This window comes from Protopterus annectens, chromosome 4.part0 (assembly GCF_019279795.1).
Source record: "Protopterus annectens isolate FY-2018-M chromosome 4.part0, PAN1.0, whole genome shotgun sequence".
Classification (NCBI taxonomy): domain Eukaryota; kingdom Metazoa; phylum Chordata; order Ceratodontiformes; family Protopteridae; genus Protopterus; species Protopterus annectens.
This window is the reverse complement of record NC_056733.1, coordinates 923,139,220-923,166,325: the sequence shown is the minus strand read 5'-3', so window position 1 is coordinate 923,166,325 and position 27,106 is coordinate 923,139,220. Positions and strand designations below refer to the sequence as shown.

The 27,106-nt window shown below is 43.2% G+C and overlaps 1 protein-coding gene across 2 annotated transcripts in view; it reads right to left on the bottom strand.

Annotated features, from left to right (window-relative positions):
* LOC122799678 (coiled-coil domain-containing protein 9-like) overlaps positions 1 to 27,106 on the bottom strand; it is a 784,040-nt gene that overhangs the window by 552,658 nt on the left and 204,276 nt on the right. For both annotated transcript variants that reach the window (XM_044068898.1, XM_044068899.1), the window contains exon 5: positions 17,213 to 17,710. In XM_044068898.1, coding sequence (XP_043924833.1) covers positions 17,213 to 17,710 — 498 coding nt within the window. The remainder of the gene's footprint in view (positions 1 to 17,212; positions 17,711 to 27,106) is intronic.

The following is a 27,106-nucleotide window of genomic DNA, read 5'->3' as shown; positions in this document are numbered from 1 at the left end:
CCTAGGTGTCTCAAGTGAGACGCTACCACTGCCATGCATTTGGTGAAAACCCTGGGGGGGCCGAGGTTAGACCAAAAGGCAGGGCTCAAAACTGAAAGTGGCTGGCTCCCAGCCGGAAGCGCAGGTGATCTCTGGACACTCTGGCCATTTTGATGTGGTAGTAGGCGTCCCCGAGATCTATTGAGCACATCCAGTCGTCCTTCTGTAAAAACGGAAGGATCGATTGAAGCGTGACCATCCGGAACTTTTCTTTCTTCACAAATGTATTGAGAGTGCTTAGGTCCAGAATTGGCCTCCAGTCCCCAGTCTTTTTTGGAACTAAAAAGAACCTTGAGTAAGTTCCGGATCCTCTTTGGTCCGCCGGGACTGGTTGGATGACTTTCTCTAGAAGCTTTGAGATTTCTATAGCTGCAGGTTTTCGCAGATGGGGTCGTACATCTGGGAATCTTTTCTGTGGTAATGGGGGAAATACAAAGGGAATTTTGTAACCTCTGGTAATAATGCTTTTTACCCAATTTTCTGAAGTGTAAGGCTTTGCCAGGCCTGAGGGTATAAAGCTAAGCGACCCCAGACTACCTCCAGAGCAGGACAGTCGGGCCTCCTCTCAGGAGTGCTGGAAAGGCTCATCAGGGATGGTATCCCTGTCACCTTGGTTCTGCGGACCTCCTCTGCCGCCAGGGCGGAGTCTTCCATTTCTGCCCCCTCCTCTGCCTCTGGGGGGGGGGGCATCACCCTGTATGCCTGGGAAAGAACCCTGGGGTTTACGAAACCACATCTTTCCACCTCGTTGCCCTTTGGGGTACGGTCTGGATGGGGTGGAAAAATGGACGCCGACAGCAGACAGAGTCTTTCCTTCCTGCTCACACCGGGTTAGGGTCTCCTTTACTTTGGGGCCAAAAAGAGTGGCACCATCAAAGGGGGCGTTAGTAAAGGAAGACTTAAAGGCTTCCGCAAAGGAGCACAGCCGCATCCAGGATTGTCTACGAAGAGCAATCGCTGAAGCTGCAGCCCTACTCGACCCTTCGGCCGCATACGAGATGAGCCTCATGGACGAGTTCACTATGGATGCAAGGGTGTTGAACTGTGCTGTAACTTTGTCCGAGACAGCAGCATCTGTATTACCCTGGAGGGTATCTCCCAACTCTTTGACTAGATCCCTCTGTAATCATGTGAAGTGTGTCAAGTAGTTCAGCGATCGCATGGAAAAAGTCGCTGAACTGAAAATGTGCTTCCCATATCTGTCCATGGTCCTAGAGTCTCTGTTAGGGGGATGGACAGACGAGGAAGATTCGGACATCTCCTTTTTAGTGGCTGCGGCCACCACCATAGCGTCCACTGGAACTCCCTTAGTAAGGTATGACTTGTCCTGAGGGGCAGTTATGTATTTGTTAGGTTTCCTGGGAACTGGCTCCACTGTCAGGTGCCTCCCACACCCTTAGAGCAATTAACTCCATTAACTCGGAGGGCGGAGTGACCCAGGAGGAGGAAGGGCAAGCACCAAATGCCTTCAGCAGAACCGACTCATCCTCAGAAGGGGGTAGGGCCTGCCAATCACCTCTCTGCTTCAGGATCTCCAGGATGTCAGCAAAGGAGACATCCTCTGAGGGTGATTTTGGGGACCCTTCTGACTCATCTAAGTCAGTATCCGATGTTAAAGATTCTTGTGGAGAATCTAAGTGCCTCCTCTTGCACAACTTTTTCCTCGGAACATCATCGGGATGGGTTTCCGGTGAGGCCTCAGAGAAAGAAGGGGCTCCCTTTGGGAGTGGCTGAGACACTGGTGCTCTACGCTTATGGGTAGTCGTGGGTGCAGAAGTAGACAACGGACCTTTATGGGAGAGAGAAGTTGCTTCCATTGACGTGGTTGTCTGAGAAGACAATACCTTCCTCATGAGGTCAAAGGCTCCCGGACCCCGAGCCGAGGAGTCCTCCGGTTCCGAAGAACGCGGAAGTGTCTCCGACGCGGAGGCCAAGGGCATCGACCCCGAGGACGGAGCCGAAGTGATCCGTGCCGAGGCACCGAGGGGGAGAGTCGGCACCGAAAGATCGGTTCGAGACTCTGTCCCGGAGCCAAGGAGGGATAGTCGGTTCCGCGAGTCCGCTAACTGTTCCGACGGAGTCGAGGTCAACGGTGCCGACCGAGGAAGGGACAGTTCCGGCACCAAGGGCTCAACTACCATCAGATCAACTTCTCCCGGCTCCGAAAGCAGTGTAGGCCTCGGAGGAGGACCAGATGGAGATAAGGGAAGGCGTTCGAGTCTCGACAACAATTGGGAGGAGACTGAAATGAGCTTGGACAGGGCCGTGTTCTCCATTAACTTCTGCATCACACGATCTACGTCGGTGTCAGAGAGGGGCCTGGAAGAACGGGTCGAAGGAACAGAGGACGGTACTGACCTCAATATAGCAGGAGGTGGAAGCTCGAGGCTCGGTCACAGTAAGAAGCTCGACACTTGGCCCCAAAGCCTGTGGAACCGGTGAACGAACTTTAAGCGAAGAACTTGGAGCCGATGACGTGGGCTCCGATGTCTTCGACCCCTTCGAGGACTTAGAAGCCTGGTCCGACTTGTCAAGCGCCTCTTGGAAGGCAGGCTTTAAAAGACCCCTATCCATGAGCTTCCTGCGTCTATCTGTCATGACCCTTCCACTAAAAGAATGACAGATACAACAGTCTTCTTGTAGATGGAGAGGACCAAGACAGTAGACACAGGAGCTATGGTTGTCAGTGACAGACATCTTTTGCCCACACTGACACCTCTTGAATCCAGACTTGGCTTTTTCATACATCCTGTAGAGAAAAAGAAAAAAACTGTACAAGTAGCAAATAACACTTTGAAAAAGTTAGATACACGTCCACCAACACAGCAATAAAAACTGCAAGTATCTGAACTTAGTAACTAGGAGGGGTAGGCCCTAAGAAAACTAAACTGTATATATATATATAAATTATATATATTGGTGTAGCCAACAAGGATGACCCTAGACACACACACACACACACACACACACACACACACACACACACACACACACACACACACACACACACACACACAAAGATTAAGTTCCCAACAAAAAACTGAAGATTTCACAAGAAAAAAATATGAAGAAATTAGCTCATCTTCCCAAAGTTGGTCAGAGCTCTCAAAAATCGATGTGATCGGTTGCAGCGGCAAACTAGATCTGAGGTAGAGGCAGAGGGAATTGTGGGAGGTAGGTTGGTCTCGAGCTTCTCCTAGATGCAGAGCTTTGCTAAGGCACTCGAGCCGAGGATCGGCTCCGACACCCATTTGTAAGAACAAACGGCGAGATTGAACACTCTCACATTGCCAGTTAAATTTAAAAACATTAATTTCATATGCACTAATAATGAAGAAATATTCTTCATACATACTGCTGAAAATGTATTAACTTTATCTCAGCTTTAAACTGCAGGTCATTCCAGTAATGAGTGTTACGACTTAATGGGCTAGAATGGTCTGGAAATTAATTTAACCAACCAAAGTTCTGAATAATCAAAAGGATATCTTATAGCAATCCTTGAAAGAAAAACTAAAACTCACTCAGCTCTTTACAGCTTCTAAATATTTATTTGGATATTTGGCATGCTTCCAGATGGCTTAATTCCCTATTTAGACGATTCACGCCTTTTATGAAAGTCTTGCATAATTTGTGCGACGTAAGAGTGGAGTCTTTGACACCATCATGGAAATAGACATTGCAGCCAAATGAACTCTAATGGTAGAGGCCGTTAGACCAGATTAAAATAGGGTGGCTAGATACTCCAGTACTATAGACACTGGTGCTAAAAAAGGATCTACCTGTTTTTCTTTCAGGCAAAAAGTAAATCTTTTCCACTTGCTGAGATGTGCAATTCTGGTGGAAGACTTATGAGATGCAATAAGAATGTCACGTATTGGCAAAGAAAGATTATTCTGCCTGGCAATCAAGGGAAATGGAGGAGCCAAGCTGTGGTGAATAAGACTCTGCGGATGGCAGCTCAACCCCGGGGTTGGATGGAGAATCCACGGTTGATCTAGCAGGTGAGGCCAAAGGAAGGGGAACCAAATCTGATGAGGCCAATATGGTGCTATGAGGATTACTTTGCTCTTCAACCGGCGGGCTTTCTTCAGAAACTGGGGAATGAGGGGGAAGAGGTGGAAATGCATAAAGTAGACCCGAGGGCCAATCGTGAGCTAGAGTGTCCCTGAGTGACTGTCTCGGAGGGGGAATCAGGGTGAAATAGTTGCTGCATTTGTAGTTGGTCGGGGGCACAAAGAGGTCACAGAAAAAAACACCCCAGTGATTGAAAATCTCTGCCGCTATCAAGGGATTCAGAGACCACTCATGACACCTGCTGAGTCAGTCTGCTATCACGTTGGAACTCCCGGGAATGTGCGTTGCTAGAAGAAAATGGTTGGTAGCTATCGCCCAATGCCATATCCTCATGGCCTCTCGACAGAGTGGGTAAGATTGGGTTCTGCCCTGTTTGTTGATGTACCAGACCACCGCCATGTTATCTGATCGCAATGGCAGCAGGGGACGGAATGCTTGCAATGCCAGAAGCACCACCCTCAGCTCTAGAACATTTATATGCAGAAGAACCTCCATTTCAGACCAAGTACCTTGGACTGTCTTGTCCCTGACATAGCCCCCCCCCACCCCATCAGGGAGGCATCCATGGTCACTGTGGCCTTGGGCTGTTGGGAGAGACCATTGTGACGGGCTGTGGGCCATCCACCAATTTAAATCCCGTTTGCACCTCTGAGTTACCCGAATCATGGCTGAAAGAGGGTACTGAAAGGGATGCCATTGGGTAAGCAGTAGCCATTGTAGAAGCCTCATGTGAAACCTGGCCAGGGGGACAATGGTGATGGAGGCTGCCATGGAACCCAACAACTGTAGAACAGAGTGAGCTGTGGATTTCTCCTTTGAAATGATTGGGATCAGTTGTTGCTTTAGCCTTAGAATTCTGTGCTCTGGAATGGATGCTCTGCAATTCTTTGTATTCAAGATGACCCCTATGAATTCTGTGGCCTGAGATGGGGTGAGATTGGATTTTTGCCAGTTTATGGTTATGCCTAGCCTTTCTGCAGAGAGGAGAGAGTATGCCAGGGCTTCTTCCAATAGATGTCTGGTGGGGGTGGAGATGAGCCAGTCGTCTAGGTATGGAAACACCTGGAATCCTTGTAGTCACAAGTGAGCTGTGACTACTGCAATGCACTTTGTGAACACTCTGGGGGCTGTAGAGAGTCCAAAGGGCAGTACTCTGAACTGGTAGTGACTGGCTCCCGCATGGAAGCCAAGGAATTTTCTTGATGGTCTGTCCACTTTTATGTGGTAGTACGTAGCTTGAAGATCTATCGAGCACATCCAATCGTCTTTTTCCAAAAGCGGAAGGATAGACTGTATTGTGACCATCCGGAATTTTTCTACTTTTACAAACTTGCTCAATACACTGAGATCCAAAATTGGTCTCCAAGTCCCCAGTTTTCTTTGGCACCAAAAATAGTCTTAGGTAGAATCTGTATCCTATCTGGTCTGGAGGGACTATTTCGAAGACCCTTTTTCTTAGTTTTGAAATCTCTAAAGCTGCCTCTTCCCTTTGACTGGGTGGAACGTTGGGTAGGTTTGTTAGGGAGTGGACAAAGATCGAAGGGAATAATGAAAACCTCTGGTTATAATCCTTTGTACCAAGAATCGGTGGTGATGGTTAGCCAGGCAGAAGAGTACAAAGAGAAATGACCCCCAACCACTTTCAGAGGAAAGCAGTTGGGCCGCTCTTCAGGAGCGCTGGTAGGATTGGCCAGGGAGAGAGTCCCTGGAACCCTGGTTATACGGACCCCCCCCCCCCACCCCGAAAAGGGAGTCTTCCCTGTGAGTTTCCCCCTCTACCTCTAGGGGAGAACTCAGCCTGAGACTTTTTGTACCACATCTTCCCACTCTTCTTGTTTCTGGAGAAAGCCTGTTGAGGTGAACAACAGACACCCACGGCAGAAAGGGTCTTACCGCCCTGTTCACATCTGGCCAGTGTGCTTTTAACCTTGGGTCCAAACAATGAAGAGGCTTCGATGGGAGCATTGAGATAGGAAGCCTTGAAGGGTTCCACGAAATTACACAAGTGCATCCAGGAGTGTCGTCTCAGAACAATGCCTGAACTCACCGCTCTAGGTGCTCCTTCTGACGCGTGAGATATCAAGTGCATGGAGGAGTTGGATATCGATTCAATGGTGGCTAGCTGAAAGGCCACTTTGTCACGGACCTCATCAGACACAGCTCCAGCCAAAGTAACAGAGAACTCAGAAATTAAATCTCTTTGAAGCCTGGTAAAGTGTGCCATATAGTTCAGAGACCTGATTGCAAAGGTCGCTGATGCAAAAGTACGCTTCCCTATTCTGTCCAGAGCCTGGGATTCTTTGTTGGGTGGATGGACAGTTTGGCTTTCTTCTTCTGCCAGGTCCTTTTTAGTTGCAGCTGCCACCACCAAAGCATCAACAGGAAGACCTTTGGACCAATGGGGATCAGTAGCAGAAGGGGACAAAATTTTATCTGGCCTCTGGGGAATGGCCTCAAGGTTGTCAGGAGCCTTCCACACATGCTGCACGATGAGCCAGACCAGATTGTCGGCAGGTGGAGTAACCCAGGAGGTAGGGGGCAGGGCACGAAAGGCCTGCAGTAACAAAGACTCTTCAAAGGTCGGGTTCGAGGGTTGCCAGTCACCTCTCTAAGAATTTCAAGAATATCACCAAAAGATACCTCAGAGGGTGAGCGAGGGGACCCTTCCCCATCATCAAAGTCTGCGTCTTCAGTAAGGGACTCCTCTGTGGAGTCGACGTGCTTCCTCTTGCATGAGCTCTTTTGATGTACTTCCTCAGAGGGAGAAACTGGGGAAGACAGCACAAAAGGGGTCTCCTGTGGGAGTATATCCTGAGGCCCTTGCTCTGTGTCCACCAGGAGTGACTTGTGTATACTGCGGTCCAGAGGAGGGTGGGGAGAGTGATAGCACAGGATCGCCAGCCAACCCCAGAACCTTCTGAAGAGGGGCAAGTTCCCAGGACAGGGGTCACCCCTTTCCTAAGTGGCTCAGCCTGCTGACTCAGAGTCCCTGGATGGCTGTGAAACACCAAATTACATACACCACAACTGCCATCCTGGGTCATAGCAAAACTCTCCTGCCATGAAGGCAACGGCAGCTCCTTAGTGAGGTCCATAAAGGGAAAGGTAGAGGGGGAAGACTGTGCTATATCAAGGGGCTTCAAAGGCAATGGAGGAGAATAAGTAGGGGGGGGTCTTTGGTAAAGGGTGATCACCTCCCAAGGAAGGATAGGGGGCGGGATACCTCTGGCCAAATGCACTTGATCCACAAGATACAACACGTCGTGTTCAGAGAGGCTTCTTGTGGATTTCACAGACATGGCCGAGGGGGAGTCAGGCCTATCCAAAGACAGAGAACAAGCTCAGTGCCCACCTTGGAGGTCTACACTGAAAACAACGGGGCTGTAAAGGACTGAACTACAGCTGTCGGTGCCGAAGTCATGTCTACACCAACGATAAGGTCGGTACCAAAGTGGTTGTCGGCGCCAAGGCTGGAACCGAAAAAAATTGGTGCAGATAACGGAATTCTCGGTGCTGAGAGGGTAGTCTGTCAGGTAAGTTATCGGAGCCGAAAAGGCAATGGGTGTTAAAAAAATCCATCGATGTCATAACAGTCTGCATTGACTGGACAGTTGGTGCTGGTAAAGATGTCTGAACCGAGGAGCCCCTCGGTACAGATACAGTAAAGGGCATGTTAGTCTGTGCCGAAGTCACAGATGGCACCAATGGCCTTGGTGCTGAAGGTCTAGGTACCGAAAGCGCTAGAGCCGAAGAAGTCAAATCTGAACTGGAAAGCTTAGCTTTCTTGGGTCTCAGTTCCTGGGAGTCCCCAGCAGGGAACAAAGGAAGAGACTTGGCCTTTATATGTTCATCACTCTTTTTTCTTATGGGATCTTGGAGGGTTTGAAGCCTCCAACCTAGAAATAGCCTCTGAAAAAGGAGATTTCAGTAACCCCTTCAATATTAATTTATTTTTTTTCTCTCAATCAACGTCCTGTTTTAGAGAAATTCTTACAAATACCGCAGGGTGGGTCAACTGTTAAATGAGGCACACCCAAACAATAGACACACAAGGAATGTGCATCTGAAGTAGGTAATTTATGGCCACAACCTGAACATCTTTTAAATCCTGGACTACCTTTTTTATCTGCCATGTTACAAAGAAAGAAGGAAACCCAGAAAAAATACCAGCAATGGTACAAGAATTACTCGAAGGTAAGAAGGAAAGTGGGTTTACCAATGATGGTAAAAAAGAAATTACCTTGCAGTAAAGAGGAGGAAAGGAATTGAAAAGATTCAAAAAAGGATAGTCGCTAAAACCGACAAGGTAAGAGAAAACTATGTAATAACTTTTCTGCGAGAAAAGGTTGTTTTAGGATTTAGTATGAAGAAAAATATTGTACTTGGCTCAAGAGAAGTAGCCTGACATGACCGAATGGCGACACAGCAAACAAAATCTGAGGTAACAGCGAGAGGGGAATTCTAGGTAAGAGTTTTAGCTCGAGAGTTTGTAGTTGACGCGAGCTTGGAAGATGGCCGGCTCGGTTCCGAGGTCGGAACAGATACCCACACGTAAGGAATGAACGAGGATTAATAATATCAGATTACATATTCCCCGGTCATTTAGGATAAACTTCTCTTTCTATACTGCTATGAGTAACTATCAGAAGCCATTTCTCCCCAAACTCATCCAACATCTTAACCATATCTGCTGTAACCTCATCTGAACCTGCTGCTTTCCCAGACTTAATTTTTCTTACTTGTGTTCTTACTTTTTCTGGGTTGGATGTTTCTTCATCAGTGTAGGATTATGTATGGGGCAATACAGCTTCTCAGGAGTGTTTTTTTTTTAATTAGAACTTGATGGCAGCTCATATTCCATCTGCCTTTGATGTTCTTGTGGACTGCTGAGCATGTCGTTGCCAATATCTATTATGAATGGTGTCCGATAACCATCTTTTTTATCTTTCTGACAGAGCGTCTTTGTGCCATCTGCTGGGTCACTTTCCAGAAGCCTCCAAAGCCTTGTTCTTTGCTATTTCAACAGCCCTCTGCTAACCAGCTGTTACTCCCTCTTAACCTGATCTGCTTTTTTGTTCAACCTTCCACTTTGTCCTACACTTATCCTTTCTTCTTGATAACTTCCTAGACTTTTTTATTCCATCACTATTTATGTACCTTATTTCCATAGCTGGTTCAGCCATATCTCCACTCTATAGTCTTCACACTTGCTGTTTTGAAAGGTTTCCGTTTTTCTTTGACTCCAGCTATACCCTCTTCTTTCTGAGGTGCTACAGCTCTAACTTTTTCCTTAAATGCTTGTGCTTGCACTCTGGTCAACTTCCACATCTTCTACCTAGTGTCTGCTAACCTTAAAGCCTTATCTGACACTGCCTGCCTCGGACATTGGTCACTAGTTGTTTACGCTGTGGGCCGATTGCTTCACTGGGGAAGGCTTTACAATCACGGATTCTACTCAAATGCCCTTTCCTCACTAGAAAGAAGTCTACCAGAGTTGAATGTTGGCCACTCTTCTATGTGATCTTGTGACTGTCTCTTGCACCATGTATTAGCCACCATCAAGCCATTTGCCAATCAGAAGTCAAAAATGACCTCTCCTTTATTCATGTTGCCCCACCTATGTGGACCCATACAGTCCTCATAGCCTCTTACGTCTGTCCTAATATCAGCATTTAGATCCCCCACCATTACCCACCACAAATTCATGCTGCTCTGCTTTATCTAGTAGGTCCTGCAAATCCAGTCATCACGAGGAAAGGACACTACAACCCTCATGTTGCTCTTCTTTATCTAGTAGGTCCTGCAACTGCTGCCTGAATACACTCTTCTCCTCACCTTCACTATCCTGTTGTGGGTCATAAGGCTGAGATTATGAATACTGCCCTATATTTACACGGAGTCTGACTGCAATAAGTCAAGCCCTAAAACTGATTACATCCCACACTGTGTTAAAAAAGATTATCCCTCACCACAATTCCCATACCATTTATAGTCTTGTCCTCCACTTCAGTAGCAGACTCTGAATTCAAAAATAAGTGGCTTTCCTGCACTGACCTTCCATCATGTCTCCTGGATACACAGGATATTCAGTCATCTCTTTACCATCATGCATCCACTTCCATACTGCATTCTGTTAGTGAACTTATATTCATTAGTTCATGTTTGGCAGGTTGATTGCTCATTAAGCTTACCACTAGCAAAAATCCATGCCCAATTATGGTAATGCTACTCAATGTGATCAAATCACCTTTGGTCAGCTTTTACACCTTGAAGTACCTAGATCTGACAGTGCACAGTCTGTGACCCTTCTCTTATCTAGAGGATACTGTTCACCAAATCTAATGCCTGAAAAGTACAGTTTTGTACCTACCATAAATGTAGATGTTCGAAGATCCACATTGCTGCAGTCCTTACTTATGGGTAGTCCGCTGTCCTCGGTCGGCCCGAATACCAAAGTATTAGGCTGACGTCGGTCATGGGCGCCCAGAACTGACATCAGAGCGTCAGGGTATAAAAGCGCATGACCGACGTCATATCCTCAGTCTTTTCTTGCCCCAGATGTCAGAAGGCCCTAAACATAGAGGCCACAGCCAAAAACAGAATACCTCCCAAAAGCATGTCCAACAACAACCGCCACCCAAACTATATAACCATAACAAACAGCAGTGGGGAAGGAGGGAGGGTAAATTGGACTGCAGCAATGTGGATCTTCGAACATCTACATTTATGGTAGGTACAAAACTGTACTATGTTCTTCATCTCACATTGCTGCAGTCCTTACTTATGGGTAGAATCCCAAAGCATGGGGAATGGGAGGATGGAAATATCATAAAGCATTAGGGGCTGCTAAAATGCCCTGTAATATTGCAGTGGCAAACCCAGCCCTAGATTTAGAATAAAGAGGAAGGTGGTAATGTTTAGAGAAAGTATGTACTGAACTCCAAGTAGCTGCTTCCAAAATATCTTTTGTAGCTACCCCTCTTAGAAAGGCAGTAGAAGTGGCAGTAGCCCTAGTGGAATGAGGTCTAACCCCAGCGGAACCTCCTTACCATGATGGGAATAACAGAAAGAAATACAACTCCCAATCCATTTAGAAATAGTTTGTTTTGACACAGGTTTACCCTGAAAACCCAAAGCAAAAGAAACAAACAACTGCTGAGACTGTCTGAACTCCTTGGTTCTGCTCAAGTAATAACGTAACTGCCTGTGAATATCCAAAGTATGCAAAATGTTCTCCCCTTTATTTTGGGGTTTGCATAAAAAGTAGGCAAATTAATAGTTTGATTTAAAGCCACACTAGAAACCACTTTAGGCATAAAGGAAGGATTAATAAAAGATACCCTGTCCTTATGAAAAATTAGGAAAGGCTCCACTGCCATAAGGGCCTGTAATTCAGAAACCCTTCTTGCAGAAGTAATGGCCAACAAAAAGCAGTCTTCCATGACAAATACTTTAATTCGCAGTAGCTGCAGGCTCAAAAGGTTGTAGAGTAAGTTTTCCAACACAAAATTGAGATCCCAAGCAGGAGTAGGAGCTCTCATTGGGGGTCTTATGTTCTTTGCCCCTCTAAGAAATTGCTTAAACACAGGATGAGAAAATAAAGGGGGATCACAATCATAGTGAGCAGAAATGGCTGCAGCATGAATCTTTATAGAGGAGAAAGACAAACCTTTGTCCAATAACTCAGTAAGGTATTGAAGAGAACCACTTAAATTAGGCTTGGAAACATCAAATGCCTTAGCTTTGCTCCAAATAAAAAATCTCCTCCATTTATCCGTGTAAACTTTCCTGGTACTAGGCCTTCTGGCCTCCAAAATAACATCATTCAAAACTTGTTGTGGAAGCCGAGACCCTCCAGGGTCTAGAACGGAATATGCCAGGCTGTTAGATGCAGAGACTGAATCCTGACATTGAGGAAGTGACTGCCCTCCTGAGACAAAAGATGTGGAATTAAAGGTAGAGGCCATGGAGGCCCCCTCACTAAACTCCTCAGAAGTGGGTACCAGTGCTGTCGAGGCCAATCCGGTGCTATCAGAATCATAGCTGGCTAGTCTTGTCTGGCTTTCAAGAGTACCTAGGGAAGGAGAGGCAGAGGTGGAAAGGCATAAACATGAAGATTGCTCCAACTGAATGACAGAGCATCCACCTTCCAAGCTGTGTGATGAAACCTTTTTGTGCAAAACTTTGGCAACTGGTAATTTAGTGGAGAAGCGAACAGATCTATGTCTGGAGTCCCCCATAACACTGTCAACTGCTGGAATACATGAGGATCCAATTTCCACTCGTGAGGATCCACTATTTGTCTGCTCAACACATCTGCTAAGGAGTTCTGTGCTCCTGGCAGAAACCTTGCCTGAAGATTGAGTTGTAAACTAAGAGCAGTCTCCCACAAAATCATCGCTTGCCTGCAAAGTGGGTATGAATGGGTTCCCCCTTGCTTGTTGATGTACCACATGACAGTTGTGTTGTCTGTCTGAATCAACACCTGCCCTGGATGAAGTAAATCCTTGAAGGCCATTAATGCAAACTGGACCGCTAACATCTCTTTCAAGTTGATATGCAAATGTTGAAGTTTGACAGGCCACATGTCTTGCACCCATTTTCCATTGAGGTGTGCTCCCCAAGCCTTGTCCGAGGCATCTGTCGTTAGAATCTGACTCGCCTCTGGTCGGGTCACAGAGAGTCCCTTGTTTAGGTGACATTCCTGAGCCCACCACAAAAATTCCTTCTGAATGCAAGGTATTATCTGAATGACAGTGTCTAGATCTTGGCAGTGTTGTGTCCATACATTTTTGAGATACCACTGAAGCTTCCTCATATGCAGTTTGGCATTGGGAAGCACCAGAATACAAGATGCCATGAACCCCAAGGCTTGTAGGACTGTCCTTGCAGTCAGCCTGGACTGTAGAGACATTTGATGGAAATAAAGAGAAAGGCTTCTTTGTTTGTCCGGGGTCAAAAAGGCCATCTGGGAAGCTGTATTCAGTCTCACACCCAGAAAGCACATGTCTTGAGAGGGTACTAGACTGGACTTTGTTTCGTTCACAGAATACCCTAGGCATCTTAACACTGCCATCACATACTGTAGATGATGAAGAAGTTCGTCCTCCTCGAGCAATAATCAGGCAATCGTCCAAATAAGGATAAATCTGAATTCCTCTTAACCTGAAAAAGGCTATCACTGGAGCCAGAACCTTTGTGAACACTCTGGGCGCAGTAGATAAGCCAAAGGGCAATGCAGAGAACTGATAATGTAAATTCCCAGCTCAAAAACGCAGGTACCTCCTGCAACTTGGCCTGATAGGAACATGAAGATAAGCCTCTTTGAGATCCAGAGTTACCATCCAGTGATCTTTTCCCAACAGAGGTAAAAGCTGTTGTAACGTCAGCATCTTGAACTTTGGAATGTCCAGGTAAGTGTTGAGGATAGATAAATCCAAAATTGGTCTCCATGTGTTCCCTTTCTTTGGAACTAGAAACAGGCGAGAATAAAATCCTAGGCCCACTTCTGACAGAGGAACTGGCTGTATAGCTCCTATTTGAAGAAGTAAAGAAATCTGTTTGTGAGCCTCTATTCTTTGTCGAGGAGGAACGTCTGGCATACCTTTGAAAGGAGGTAACGTATGGAAATAAAACTTGTAGCCTCGGTTTATAATGTCCAACACCCATTTGTCCTGGGTGACCAAAAGCCAATTTTGCTTGAAAAGTGCTAACTTTCCCCCCAAAGGAGCTGCCAGGCAAGAGGAATCTGGCAGCTGAAAATACAGGTCATTGGGTCTGTTTACGAAAGGACTGACCCCTGCCCTCACCTGCAGACTGTGCAGGCGAACTCCATGTTCTAGGTCTGAAGGAACTCTGGGCTCTGCCCCTACCACGTCTAGATCTGCCCCTAGACTGAGAATCAGAAGAAGGATACGTCCATCCTTTAGCAGGCCAATTTCTACTAAACTTTGGAGGTTGCACCTGCAAAAAATCTTTAACAGTCTGCATAGACTTAGCCTTGTCCTCCATTTTCTTTAATACAGACTCCACAGAAGGACCAAACAAAACTTCGGACTGTAAAGGAGCATCCAGAATTCTAGTCTTAACATGCTCTGACAAATTCTGATCCTTAAGCCAGGCGTGCGTTCGAATAACTGAACCAGTGGCCGCCACCCTAGAAGAAGCCTGTACAGCATCAAAGCCACACTGCAAAGAATGCTTGCCCACCTGTTCAGAGACATGTACCAAATCTTGCAATTCTTTACACACTATACCCTCTGCTAAAGCATCCACTTTAGATTTTAGCTGAGAAAGGAGGAAATTTTGATATTTCAACATATGAAACTGGCAATTTAAAGCCCTCATTGCCAACGTAGGAAGAGGTATACACCTTCTTACCCCATCTATCCAAAGCTCTAGCCTCTTTATCTAGAGGAACCGGATTTTTACAACAGAAGCTCTAACACCCTTAGGCCCCTGACTAATGGTTTCTGGGTCTGCTCTAGGACTTTTATACAGATACTTATGAGCCTCAGGCACCCTGTAATACCTGTCCGGTTTGACTGGCAGGAGGCACAGAATCTGGATTAAGGGAAGCCTCCGAGAAAACATCTTGAACAACATCCAAAACTGGAGGAATAGCTAAGGGCCTATGCTGTGGTAGAAACAAGAATTCCCTAAGCCTTTTCCGGGAATCAGAGAAATCCTGTCCTTCCCACTTAAAATGTTCCCTCATGGAATGTAAAGTTTCTGAAAATGAAAAATCCTCAGGAGGAGAAGCAGAAGGAGTGGAATCCTCTGCATCAGAATCCGAATAAGTAGGAAAATCCTGCATGTCTTCCACAGAAGACTCTGAATCATCTGAGGCCTGTTCCAAACTTTCCAACTCTGTCTCTACCCTGGGCCTCTTATCAGGAGGGGGCAAAGAATCCCTAATTAAAGTAATCAAATCTTCTGCCATTTTAAGCACGTGTTTTTTAGGCACAGACCCTGAGGAACCAGGACTGACACCAGAGGAAGACAAAACAGACCTGCCCTTAGAAGGAGCCTTAGAGATAGTAGCAGAAGGCCTAACCACCCTAGCTACAGTAGGGAGAATAGTAACCTGAGAGGCCCCTTCAGCCTGACCTGACTCCTGAGAGGCCACCTCTTGCAAAATCAAAGTTTCCCCCTGAGTTTCAACAGGAACTTCAGCCGGGTCCACCTGCTCCCTTGTAGCCTCTAAAGGACCGGCGTCCGAAACGGACGAATCATCCTGCCTAAGCTTTACAGATTTGTCTTTGCCTTTCTTAGTGGAAGCGGCCGCCGGAGGATCCGACGGCATATTATAATTACACCTTTGCCAAAGACTAACCTAGCGCAATCTAATCTCCGTTTTATAGTGCGCTTATTGAACCTAGCACAAAACCGACACCCTACTACGTCGTGCTCCGGTCCCAAACAAGGTATACAAAGCGGTGGTAATCCCTATGCGGTATCTGTTTCCCACAAGAAATACAATTATTCACTTTTCTGACATCCGGTAAATAACTGAGGCAAGAAAAACAAAATACTCCCACGGGTACTTAGCCCAACTTGGTATCGGTCTGAAACTTGGATCGAAAAAATCTCAGAGCGCCGAGCGGCACTTGCAACGCTGCTTCTGCATCGGACCATGCGGCAAAAAAAACTGAGGATATGACGTCGGTCATGCGCTTTTATACCCTGACGCTCTGATGTCAGTTCTGAGCGCCCATGACCGACGTCAGCCTAATACTTTGGTATTCGGGCTGACCGAGGACAGCGGACTACCCATAAGTAAGGACTGCAGCAATGTGAGATGAAGAACATCAGCTGTCCACACAACTTTTCATCCAACAGGCACCACCTAAAGTCCATGTTACTGTCCATGACTCTATTCAATTTTGAGAGAAGATGAGGATAAAGTACCCAGCCTGCTTTTGGGAGGTGGAAGTAACCCCACAGAGGCACAGGGAGCACATGCAAACTCCACAAAGTCATTGGTCAGACGTCAGAAAAGAACCCTGTACCTTGTGCTTAGGAGGTGAAGACTATAACCATTATGCAAATGTGCATATTGTTTCTTGTACTCTTTTGAATAAATGTAACTATATGCCATCTTTATTTTTTATTTTTTTTTTTTTGCACCTTGCTGCCTGCGGACCAACTCTCCACAACATACTGACCCATTTTTGTTCCTGAAGGGAATGAAAGCTATTCCAAGAACATCCATTCACCTTTAGGCAAGGGTCAATTGTGCAGCAGTAATCCTAGCCACCACTAGGGAATTTTATGCATGCGGCCTAAATCTACACAGTAGAGGTGACACGGGCTCCAGATCACTGCAGGAGAAGCTCCTATGCACCGATACAGAGACCTGCCTGCTTTGTCACTTCTTCATAAGGGCTACTGCACTGGCTTGATGGTCACACCCATGTTACTCCCCCCAGGATCTGCTCTCAGTGAAGTGGTCTTTTCCACTTCCCTGGAACCCCATGTCACCACAAAAGGAGTAACCATAACCCTCCCTCCCTGAGAAGCATGCTGATGCAAGTCAAACACCTGTCACCTTCCGTTTTCTGGCTCTTTTAGCTTCCCAATTTACGAACAACTCATTTAACCTACAAAGCAATGAAGAAAAAACTTGTTTAATGCAATAAGTCTTTTCGCATGCTATTCCTATGTTTGATCTTGGGTCGTACAGATCACAGTCAGGGATTTAACCCTCTGTGCCAAAATAAGGCATATATGTCATCACCTTGTACCAGTGTTATGCTTACTTGCTGCAAACTAAGATAGCATGTTAACTTTTCATAAATGTAAGTACCCAGCAGTTATCTCGTATCATCCTCGGAGTCGTTCGTAACCCTTCTATTTCCCTAGGTTCTACTATTCTAACTGCATAATTTTCTTGTACAGCAGTAAAAAATTTGCTGGTTCAGTGAATTAGTATAACAAAAATCAAAATGATCAGAGTATTTCACTAGGTTTGATCATTCTTACATCATTTTCTTGTGCAGCAGTAAAAAAAGTTGCTGGTTCAGTGAATTAGAAGAACAAAAATCAAAATAATCAGACTGTTATATACATAAAATAATCATTACAACTTGATTACCTTTATTTTTCTATCCGGTCCAGAAATTGAGACTCCATGGGGAATGCCGCGATCATCTCCACCACCTCGGCCAATGCCTCTACCACCACCTGCGCCACCACCACCTCCCCCTCCTCTTCCTTGGCCCCTTCTTCCTCTATTATTCCTGTCAAGCCAATTTAGGTTTTCTCCACCAAGGCTGCCCCAAACTGGCTGGTCTACTTTGCCTCCACGTTGCATTCTCTCAGACTGGTTAAACCCTCCTCTTTTAGGACCATCCTGAGGTGATCGGCTTCCTCGTTCCACATGAGGCATCTGTTCCTGCCTGCTCATACTTCCGTCTTCAGGGCTGCCTAAAGAATGCCCATCAAATGAATTCTCATGCGGTGATCGAACTGGTACTTTTTGCATAAATCGTCCAGAAGTTCTTCGCTGAGGGCTCTGTCTTTGTTGTTGGACTGGTGAACGTGGACTGGTCCTTGGAGTACTGTGTTTTCGATCACTAACAACTCGCTTATCCTACAAAACAATGAAGAAAAAAACATGTTTAATACAATAAGAGTCTTCACTCATTCTATTCCTATGTTTGCCTTTTTAGATCACATGTTATTGACATACTTTCTCCCCAAAATAACTTTAAGCAGACCTGCAAACTCTTAAAACACATGTAAAAATGCTTACCATCCTTCTAATAATGATGCAGCATATCTATCTTGTTCCTGCTGTGTCTAAGGCAAAGTCCAACATAAAACATTTACTGCTGCATCATCATCAGCAAGCATGCAACAGCTTCTCTCTAATAATGATGCAGCGTCTCTCTCTCTAATAATGATGCAGCGTCTCTCTCTCTAATAATGATGCAGTCAATTCTTAGTTTAAGTGGTTATGATCATTACAGCTGCACAGTCTCTCTCTCTCTCTCTCTCTAATAATGATGCATCCTCTAATAATGATGAGAGTCCTCTAATAATGATGCAGCGTCTCTCTCTACCACCAGGCCTCTCTAATAATGATGCAGAGACTTGCTTCAAGACCAGTGAAAGCAATTCAGCAGTACAGCATTTCAAAGCCTACCACAGCAGACAAAGCACTAAAGACAGCGTCTCTCTCTCATAATGATGCTTCTCTAATAATGATTTCTCATCTAATAATGATACAGCATCTCTCTAATAATGATGCAGCATCCTCTCTCAAATAATGATTAAACCCCTTATCATATCACAAGCTATAGGATCCCCCCAAGCTCCTCTTGCCCCACACCTCCCAATTAATCAGTATGGATTCCTTACATATTAAGCCAAACACAATTCTTCTATGACACCTCATAACATACATTCTTAAACATGTACGCCCACACTTTTCTGGACTTCATCAATACAAACCCTCTGGACCAGTTAGTCCACAATCCAATCAGGTGTGATAAAACCCTGGATTTTGTCCTTACCAGTATCGAGCAGTTTTGCTTACTATCAATAATTACTTCCTCCCAGGTCAAATCAGACAACAAATCATCTACATTCACCATAAAACTTAAGCAACACCTAATACCTTAGTACTCAGAGACTATGAGAAGGCTAATCTATTAAAACTGAGTGATGCCCCGCCTACATTGAAAAGCCCCTTCCATCTTCACAACACCACTGCTTATGCATAATCCTTCACTGCTGAATTCTATGCACATGCAAATAGCTACACAGATGTATCTGCCCCCCTCAGAGTTAAACACAAGACCAAATTCAAATATAAACTTATGTGGTAGAACCCTAATGCAACAGGCTCTATAACAAAAGAAAATAATGTACTGCATGCAAAAATCTGCATGCAAAAATAAATTGAATTTTCAAGATGTCAAAAATGCTGTTGAACTTAACGAGGAAATCCAGATCTTGATCAAATCAGCCAAAGCCAGATAAAAAGTAAAAACAGCCATGCAGCTAAAACAATCACAAAGCCTTCTTCAGAAGTTCATAAGTATACACTAGGCTAATGACCACTTCTGCCTTCATAAACCTTGCCATGCAACCCAAATGTATACCAAGAGTTTTTGAGCCTTAGAGGTCATTTTAAGGGTATATGTTAGACAGGGAATGGTTTAATGGTCTGCCCAGAGACATAAGTGAGAGACCTGGAGTGAATTTTTTGATTTCCCATCCACTGGTCCAGGTTATGCATGACTAAGGTTAGGGAAGGGCTGTGCTTTCCATAGATGGGAAGTTTATTCCACAGAAAAGGAATTCTCCGAGATACATACCTGTCCCTCCAACAGGTCCTACTTGTGTCGGAAAGTTTATGTCCTTAAATCTTGTAGTTCTGATGCTGTTCCTTCTTTGGTTATGCAAAAGTTTCATCAGACTGGGATCCAAAGATGCCTTTTATGCCAGGCATAGATCACCTCAAAGCAGTGTGTAGGAAAGAGCACAGAGATAGGGCTTTAAGGTGATCTGTGTAGGACATTAGGTTTATGCCCAGAATTATTTTTGTGAGGAACCTCTGTAGATATTCCAGTTGTTGCATGAGCCAGGACAGGTACATACTGAAGGAGGAATTGTACTCAATGATGGGTTTGAGCAGAGCCTATATACACTGGCAATATGTACTCCCTGGACCTAGATGCCATGTCCTTACTTGTAAAGTTGAGCAATATAAAGTGACTTTCTTATTACCTACGATGTATTCTGGTTGAAGACCAGGTTATGTTCTACATGCATTCCCAAATCCCTGACTACTGGGTTTACTAAAGCCTTAGGGGAATTTTATTAGTGCGGTAGTTTCCCCAGAGTGGCTGACTTCCCAAAAAGTAGTAGTATGCATTTCTTAGCATTCTGTTTTAAGCCATGACTTTGGCACCAGTCATTATTTTGTGCTGGATCTTCCTGTATGATGTTAGTATTTTGGTGGGGATTCTACGACTTCTGTTTGAATCTGTCTGCAAACCTGGTCAGCCATACGCCTTGGCCATGACTTTCAAGTAGTAGCTGTCAAAAAGGACCAGACCCAACACAGAGCCCTGTGGGACTCTGGTAGTGACTAGCCTCTCTATGAAGTTGGTCTCTCCAATCCCAACTTCCTAGGTCTTATCCATGTGTGAGCCAGATGTCTATGCAGTGTTTTATACAGGGGTTTATGTCCAATTCATGAGTGCTTTAGCCACGTCAAAGTAGGCAGTATGCAACAATCTTCCATTGTCCACTGCCTTGGTGACCTTATCAAAGTTGTCCACCAAGTTTAGTAAGCTTGACCTGCATAGGACAACAAACTGAGTGGGGTCCAGTGTCTGAAGGTTTCCCATGTCACTTAAATAATTTCCGTGGTAATGTTTTCCATGGCTTTGCATATGGACTAGTCAGATTAATGGGTCTCAAGCTCCTGGAACCTGTTGATGGTCTATAGTTGAATAGTGACTCCAGTGTCACTGATGCTTCATATTTCAGACTATTCAGTAGGCATCCTGGGATACATTTTGGGCCTACCGAAGCTGTGGTCTTGGTCCTTGACAGCACAGTTAGGACTTGGATCCCTACTGATAGTTGGAAAAGTTATGCTAGTTGATATTTTCTGGGAGGTGCCTGAGGGTTAGTGGGGGTAAAGCTGCAGATAAATTTGTTGGTCATTAGATCTGCTATATTACCCGGCTCCATGAACATGGCTCTATTTACAAACCAGTTTGGCACACTCATGTGTTGCCTTTGAGGTTTCTGACATAACTAAAGAAGGCCTTATGGTTGCTCTTGGCCTGGGAAGCTATCTCTATGTCAAAGTTGGCTTTCTTGGACTTAATTAGCCCTCCTAATTGTCTATTTAGTTTGACGAGAGAGTTTATCTTTTTGGATGACACTAGGAGAGAGTTTATCTTTTTGGATGATACTAGTTCTGACTGACTTTTTCTTCAAACTAATTTTGGATTTCACCACTGTGGTTTATTTTTTTAGAGTTTAATGAGCAATAAACAACAAAACTGCTCACAGTTGAACCAGGCTGTATATGTTCTAACCACCACAAAAAGGCAGTATAAAACCTTGCAGATAAATACATTTCAGTTGTGTCTATTCAGACCAGTTAGAACATCCAAAATACGAAATACCAAAGTCCAAAATATGGAAAAAAAAGCCCCAAAATGAGTCAAAATGCGATGAATAAAAAGCTCTTTATTAGGATCCAAAAGTGGTGAGCGCTTTCGCTAACCAGCTTTATCAAACCCAAAACCAGACGAAAAGAAACTGGGTTATATAGTGTAAGCAATTAAAACAATTTAGGTTAAACGTATAAGAAACCTTAAGAATCCAGGTTGTTTCTACCTCCTCCGTATGATTAGCAACATCACCTCCTCTAATAGACCTCCTCTATATAATTATATAGGTAAGACTGATAGGAGGTTAAAAGATAGGATAAGAGAACATTTTTATCAGATACGTATCAGATCTGTTAATGCCTTATCCAAGCATGTTTTACAAAATGGAGCCGAGCATACTTTTACTTTCTCCGTCCTATATGTCAATATTCCTAGTATTAGAGGAGGTGATGTTGCTAATCATACTGAGGAGGTAGAAACAACCTGGATAGTTAGACTTCAAGCTCATGTACATCCAGGTCTAAATGACAGAATACCACTTAAACCTGCCCTTAAGAAAAGAAGATGTCAAGTATTGACCAAGTGATGTATTTTAGATACTTTTGATTTTTTTATTTTCTGTTTGTACACATTTCATACTTTAATGCATTTCTATTCTTATATTTTTTTTATTTATTTATATAGTGATTGCCCTAAACTGTAAGTTTATATTAGGGTATTTAGGTTTCTGTATAGGCTATTTTATATTTTGTAATTATTTTATAAGTATGTTATGCCTTTAAGGTTTCTTATACGTTTAACCTAACTCTGATTGTTTAATTGTTTTATTGTTTTAATTGCTTACACTATATAACCCTGTTTCTTTTCTTCTGGTTTTGGGTTTGATAAAGCTTGTTAGCGAAACCACTCACCACTTTTGGATCCTAATAAAGAGCTTTTTATTCATCGCATTTGGACTCATTTTGGGGCTTTTTTCCATATTTTGGACTTTGGTATTTCGTATTCTGGATGTTCTAACTGGTCTGAATAGACACAACTGAAATTTATTTATCTGCAAGGTTTTATACTGCCTTTTTGTGGTGGTTGGAACATATACAGCCTGGTTCAACTGTGAGCAGTTTTGTTGTTTATTGCTCATTATTCTGGCCCCGTCTCTGCTCATGGCTGCTTTACTGCTGTTGGTGTCTGTTTTTATTATTGTTTATTTTTAGAGTTTGTTTTGGACTTACTTCTGGAAGGTGCAGCAGTCTCTATGCTACCATTGACATATTTGTGCAAAGTTTCTGTAAACAATTCCACATAAGCTGCTGTGTTATCTGTGTTTGGAGAGGACTTGGAATTTTGAGAGGTTATCACTTAAAACATTAATTAGCCTTGGAATAGTTCCTGTTACAGGGTTTACTGGGGTTACTGAATTTATTTTTTTATTTCAAAGGAGATTGCTTTGTGATCTGACCTCACCAGAGAAAGCATTACACTGGTGCATAATTCTTCCATAATTTAGAGAACCAGGTTAATATGTTTGCACCTCTAGTGGGTCTGTGCACTATCTGACATAGACTGTTTGGTTTACAAAGTCCAGGAATCTCTGTGCCTGGACATTTGGGGTCATGGAGGATTTACAGTCTACAGAGGCATAAAGTTCCCCATGAGTATGGTGTTTGGGTGAATGGTGAAATGTATGGACTTCCTGAGGCATAGAGAGTGACCTATAACCTGCTAGGATATGGTATGGGATTTTGTCTATTGTAATCTGTACATGCAGAAGCACGTCACCCTGTTTCACCAAACTAGAAACCTCAAAAATAGTGCCCAGCAGACATAACAGTAAGTAACACCACATACTTGGACCCAGATGACATTGCCAATCTACAAGTACACTAATTTATCTCAAATGTCCTCTCCACCCCTCCAACATTCTCAGATCACACACCTGCATCTACAGCTCCCCTTCAGTTCCCTTAACAATAACTCCTCATGCTGCTTTTAAAGGCCAAGAACACAAATTCTATGAAGCCAAACAATATATCAAGCAGACTACTGATCAACCTGACGTAAAATTTGTCCAGACTCCCTACACAGGTTATACAACAAAGGTCAAAGCAGGTTTCATGCCAGGTGAATGGAGGCAGCAACAGTCCAAAGTAGGATTTCAACATGTCTAGTAACAAAACAAGCTTCGATTATTTAAGTGTTGGAAAAATCACCGATTCATTCCATCTTCTGAAGATTCACAAAAATCAAGTCAACCCCTTTTAGACTGCCATGGGTTCTAAAACTGAACCAACTGCTAAATTTATAAAGTGTAAAATGTTATTAAAAAGGTAATTGTATAGTCTTCATGATGTCTGGCATCTATTAGAGAATCTTAAAAACACCTCCACTGATGAGGCTCTTCTATTTGTCACGGTCCATATGTTCATAGGTGTGTACTAAGCTAATGGCCCTGGAGCCTATTTAAGCCTAGCCAATAAGAATCCCTAGTATGTCAACAAACGTTAGTTCACATTGCCTCTATCTAGCAGGGCAGCTTTGTTAATTTGTTTACAGTTATCCTTCAAAGTAAGAGTAACAATTGAATTTTTAGTTGGTCATGACCTCATTTCCACTGATGAGATTTTGGTGATAGAAAGTACCATATCCAATATGGTGTCAAATAATTTTAAATTCTCTGAAGGTGATCATTATCATCAGGTGTCATGTATAGCAAGGGGGGCAGCTTGTGCCCCTATCCAACGGGGTACTGGTGGAATGAGAAGAATATTAAATTTTTGGCTCCGCATATCAACCTTTGATTCATGTCTATTACAGATTTTTGGATGATGTATAGATTTTTAAGGAAAGGTACAGAAAATCAGTTATTAACATATTTAAAACAGTGCAAGAAACATCTCTGTGTGGAAGATTTTCAGTCCATATATTTCTAGTTAATCACTGTATATTAATCGGATCAGACAACAGTAGAAGAAGTAGCAAACGTAAACTCGTCAAGTCAAAAAGTAATAATTGAAAATATACAATTCTACAGCTTTACTAAGTATTCGAAAGTAACCCAAGCAAGACAGGCAGTCTGTTTCCAGTCGAAAATCCTTTATTAAGTACACAGACAAGCGATCCAAGTAAAACAAAAATAGAGTAATAATTTCCTCACAAGCTTTCTAAATATATATATATATATACTTTTTATCAGGCATGGGAGTGGTTTATTGTGCTATAAAACAAAGTGCTATTGGTACACGTTAAATTCACATCCCTTCCCCCATCAGTGTGACATTCGAGCTGGTCCTGCCCTACCTAGTAGCTGTCATAATAATATATAGCCCTAATGTACTTTAATGGTACATCTTATTTAACCAAATTAAGTCTGTGATCTTATATAAGGCAATATACTACATGGCTGGAAATATATCAACCTTAGTTCATTTTGCGATCAAAAATTATATATAAATATACACATATACATTTTGCATGTAAAAATCAGTTTCTATTCATAACCTATTGTTAAAGATAGCTTTCGTCCTTCTAGACTTCTTCAGGTCTGTGTACAAGAACCCTAAAAACCTATATAATTGTATAATTAGTTACTATTGTTATTACCATCATTTTGAATAAAGTGGAAAAAAGAGAACCAGAAAAAAATAAAAAAATATATATGTATGATGATGGAAACAAAATATACACTTAAATTTCAAATGATTTAAAATGGTATTTAAAACCAATTTGTAGAAAAAAATAAATAAAATAACAATTAATCATGTAAACAATGTGGCAATTTTCTAAGTTCCAGTGCACTTTTAATTGAACAGTAGTAGTTTAGTCCAGGCTTTCTAAAAGTCCAGCTTTAATTGTCACATGAGTTCCTGTTTCTCCAGAATATTCGGGATGTCTCCTTCAAGATCACCCATGTCTATGTGATCCAGGATCTGGAACTTAAAACCCGTGCGTCTTTTATGAAGAGAAAGGTGTTTGGCTAGTGCATTACTTTTACATCCAGAGCAGATTTCTGACAGATGACATGAAATCCTTCACTTGAGTTTATTTACAGTCTTGCTCACATATAATGCATCACATTCATTGCACTGTGCCCTGTAAATTACTTTAGTGCTACAGTCACCCCCTGCACTGGTTTTAATGATCTTCTTTAAATAAGGGCAATAAAAACCACCTTGCTGTATAAATATACAAAATGTACAATTAGTTTCACATCTTTTAGTGCTTTTCTCAGATGGTCTAGGTTTAAATTCAACAAAACTTCGAATATTCCTGGCCTTCCTATAAACAAATGATAGGGCTTCACCTAAGATGTTAATCAGAAAAGGGTTTCCTGTGACAATGTCCCAGTTTTCTTCAATGATATTTTTGATACTCTGATAATCCAAAGTTTATATCAGGATGCAGCTATTTTTGCATTTGTTATTCTCTGTGGGATTACTTAACATTTTTCTACTGGGGAGGTTGAGTGAAGGTGCTTCAGTCCTTTTCAGTTCTATAATGGGTTCCAGGATGTTGTGTAACATCTGACTTGCATAGCCTCTCACTAGAAAATCATTCTCTACGTTGTTCAGGTTTCTCAAAAATGGTTCCATCTCTGTGGTAATACGAGCTAATCTATAGCCTTGGGATTTCACTACATTATCCTTGTTTTTTCTAGGATGTAGACTTTTACTGTGGAGTAATAAGTTAACCCTCGTTGGTTTTCTGAATAGATCAGTGGTGATTCTGTTATTGTTGATGTCCTTGGAAATCTGCATATCTAAGAAAGTGGTTGAAGTACAGCTATGGGAAGCGGTAAACTTCAGGAAGGGGGTTGTTTGATTGAGTTAAGTGATAAAATCTCCAAGCTGCAAGGTGTCACCTTCCCACACAATAAAGACATAGTCAATAAAACGTAAATAGCATGTGATATGCTGCATGTAGTCTGTGTTGTTTAGCACAAAGTCCTCCTCCCATTTTCCCAAGGCTATGTTAGCTATGCTGGGAGCTATGGCAGCCCCCATTGCTATACCAGTTTTTGTTTGTAGTGTTTGCCATTGAAAGTAAAGAATGTCCAGTACAAGATTAATGAGCTTGCTTAACTTTTGCAGTTGTGCCTGTGTACCTTGATTATGTTTCTTAAAAGACTCCATAGTTGCTGTTATACAGTAACTGTTATACAGTAACTGTGAGGGAGCACTGTGTACAAGGATTCCAGAACAATAGTTAGAAAATACTGTCAGCTTCCACTGTAATGTTTATTATTTTCTTCAAAAAATCCTTTGAATCTCTTATGTATGACTTATTCTTTTCTGCTAGAGGTTTCAGCAAGTAATTACGGTAAATGGCTGTGGCTTCAGTAAGGGAACCTCCACTTGCTACCACCGGTCTATAAGGTGGATCTTCTCTGTTCTTGTGTGGCTTTCAAAAGTAGTGGGCATGGGCTCCATAAATAATTATAAAGAACACTGAAAATCTTTATAATTATTTATGGAGCCCATGCCCACGTTTACCGTACTTTTTTGGAATACCAAAGCCACACAAGAACAGAGAAGATCCACCTTATAGACCGGTGGTAGCAAGTGGAGGTTCCCTTACTGAAGCCACAGCCATTTACCTTGATTACTTGCTGAAACCTCTAGCAGAAAAGAATAAGTCAAACATAAGAGATTCAATGGATTTTTTGAAGAAAATAAAAAAACATTACAGTGGAAGCTGACAGTATTTTGCTAACTATTGATGTGGAATCCTTGTACACAGTGCTCCCTCCCAATTACTGTATAACAGCAAAAGGGTACACAGGCACAATTGCAAAAGTTAAGCAAGCTCATTAATCTTGTACTGGACTTCAATTTCTTTACTTTCAATGGCAA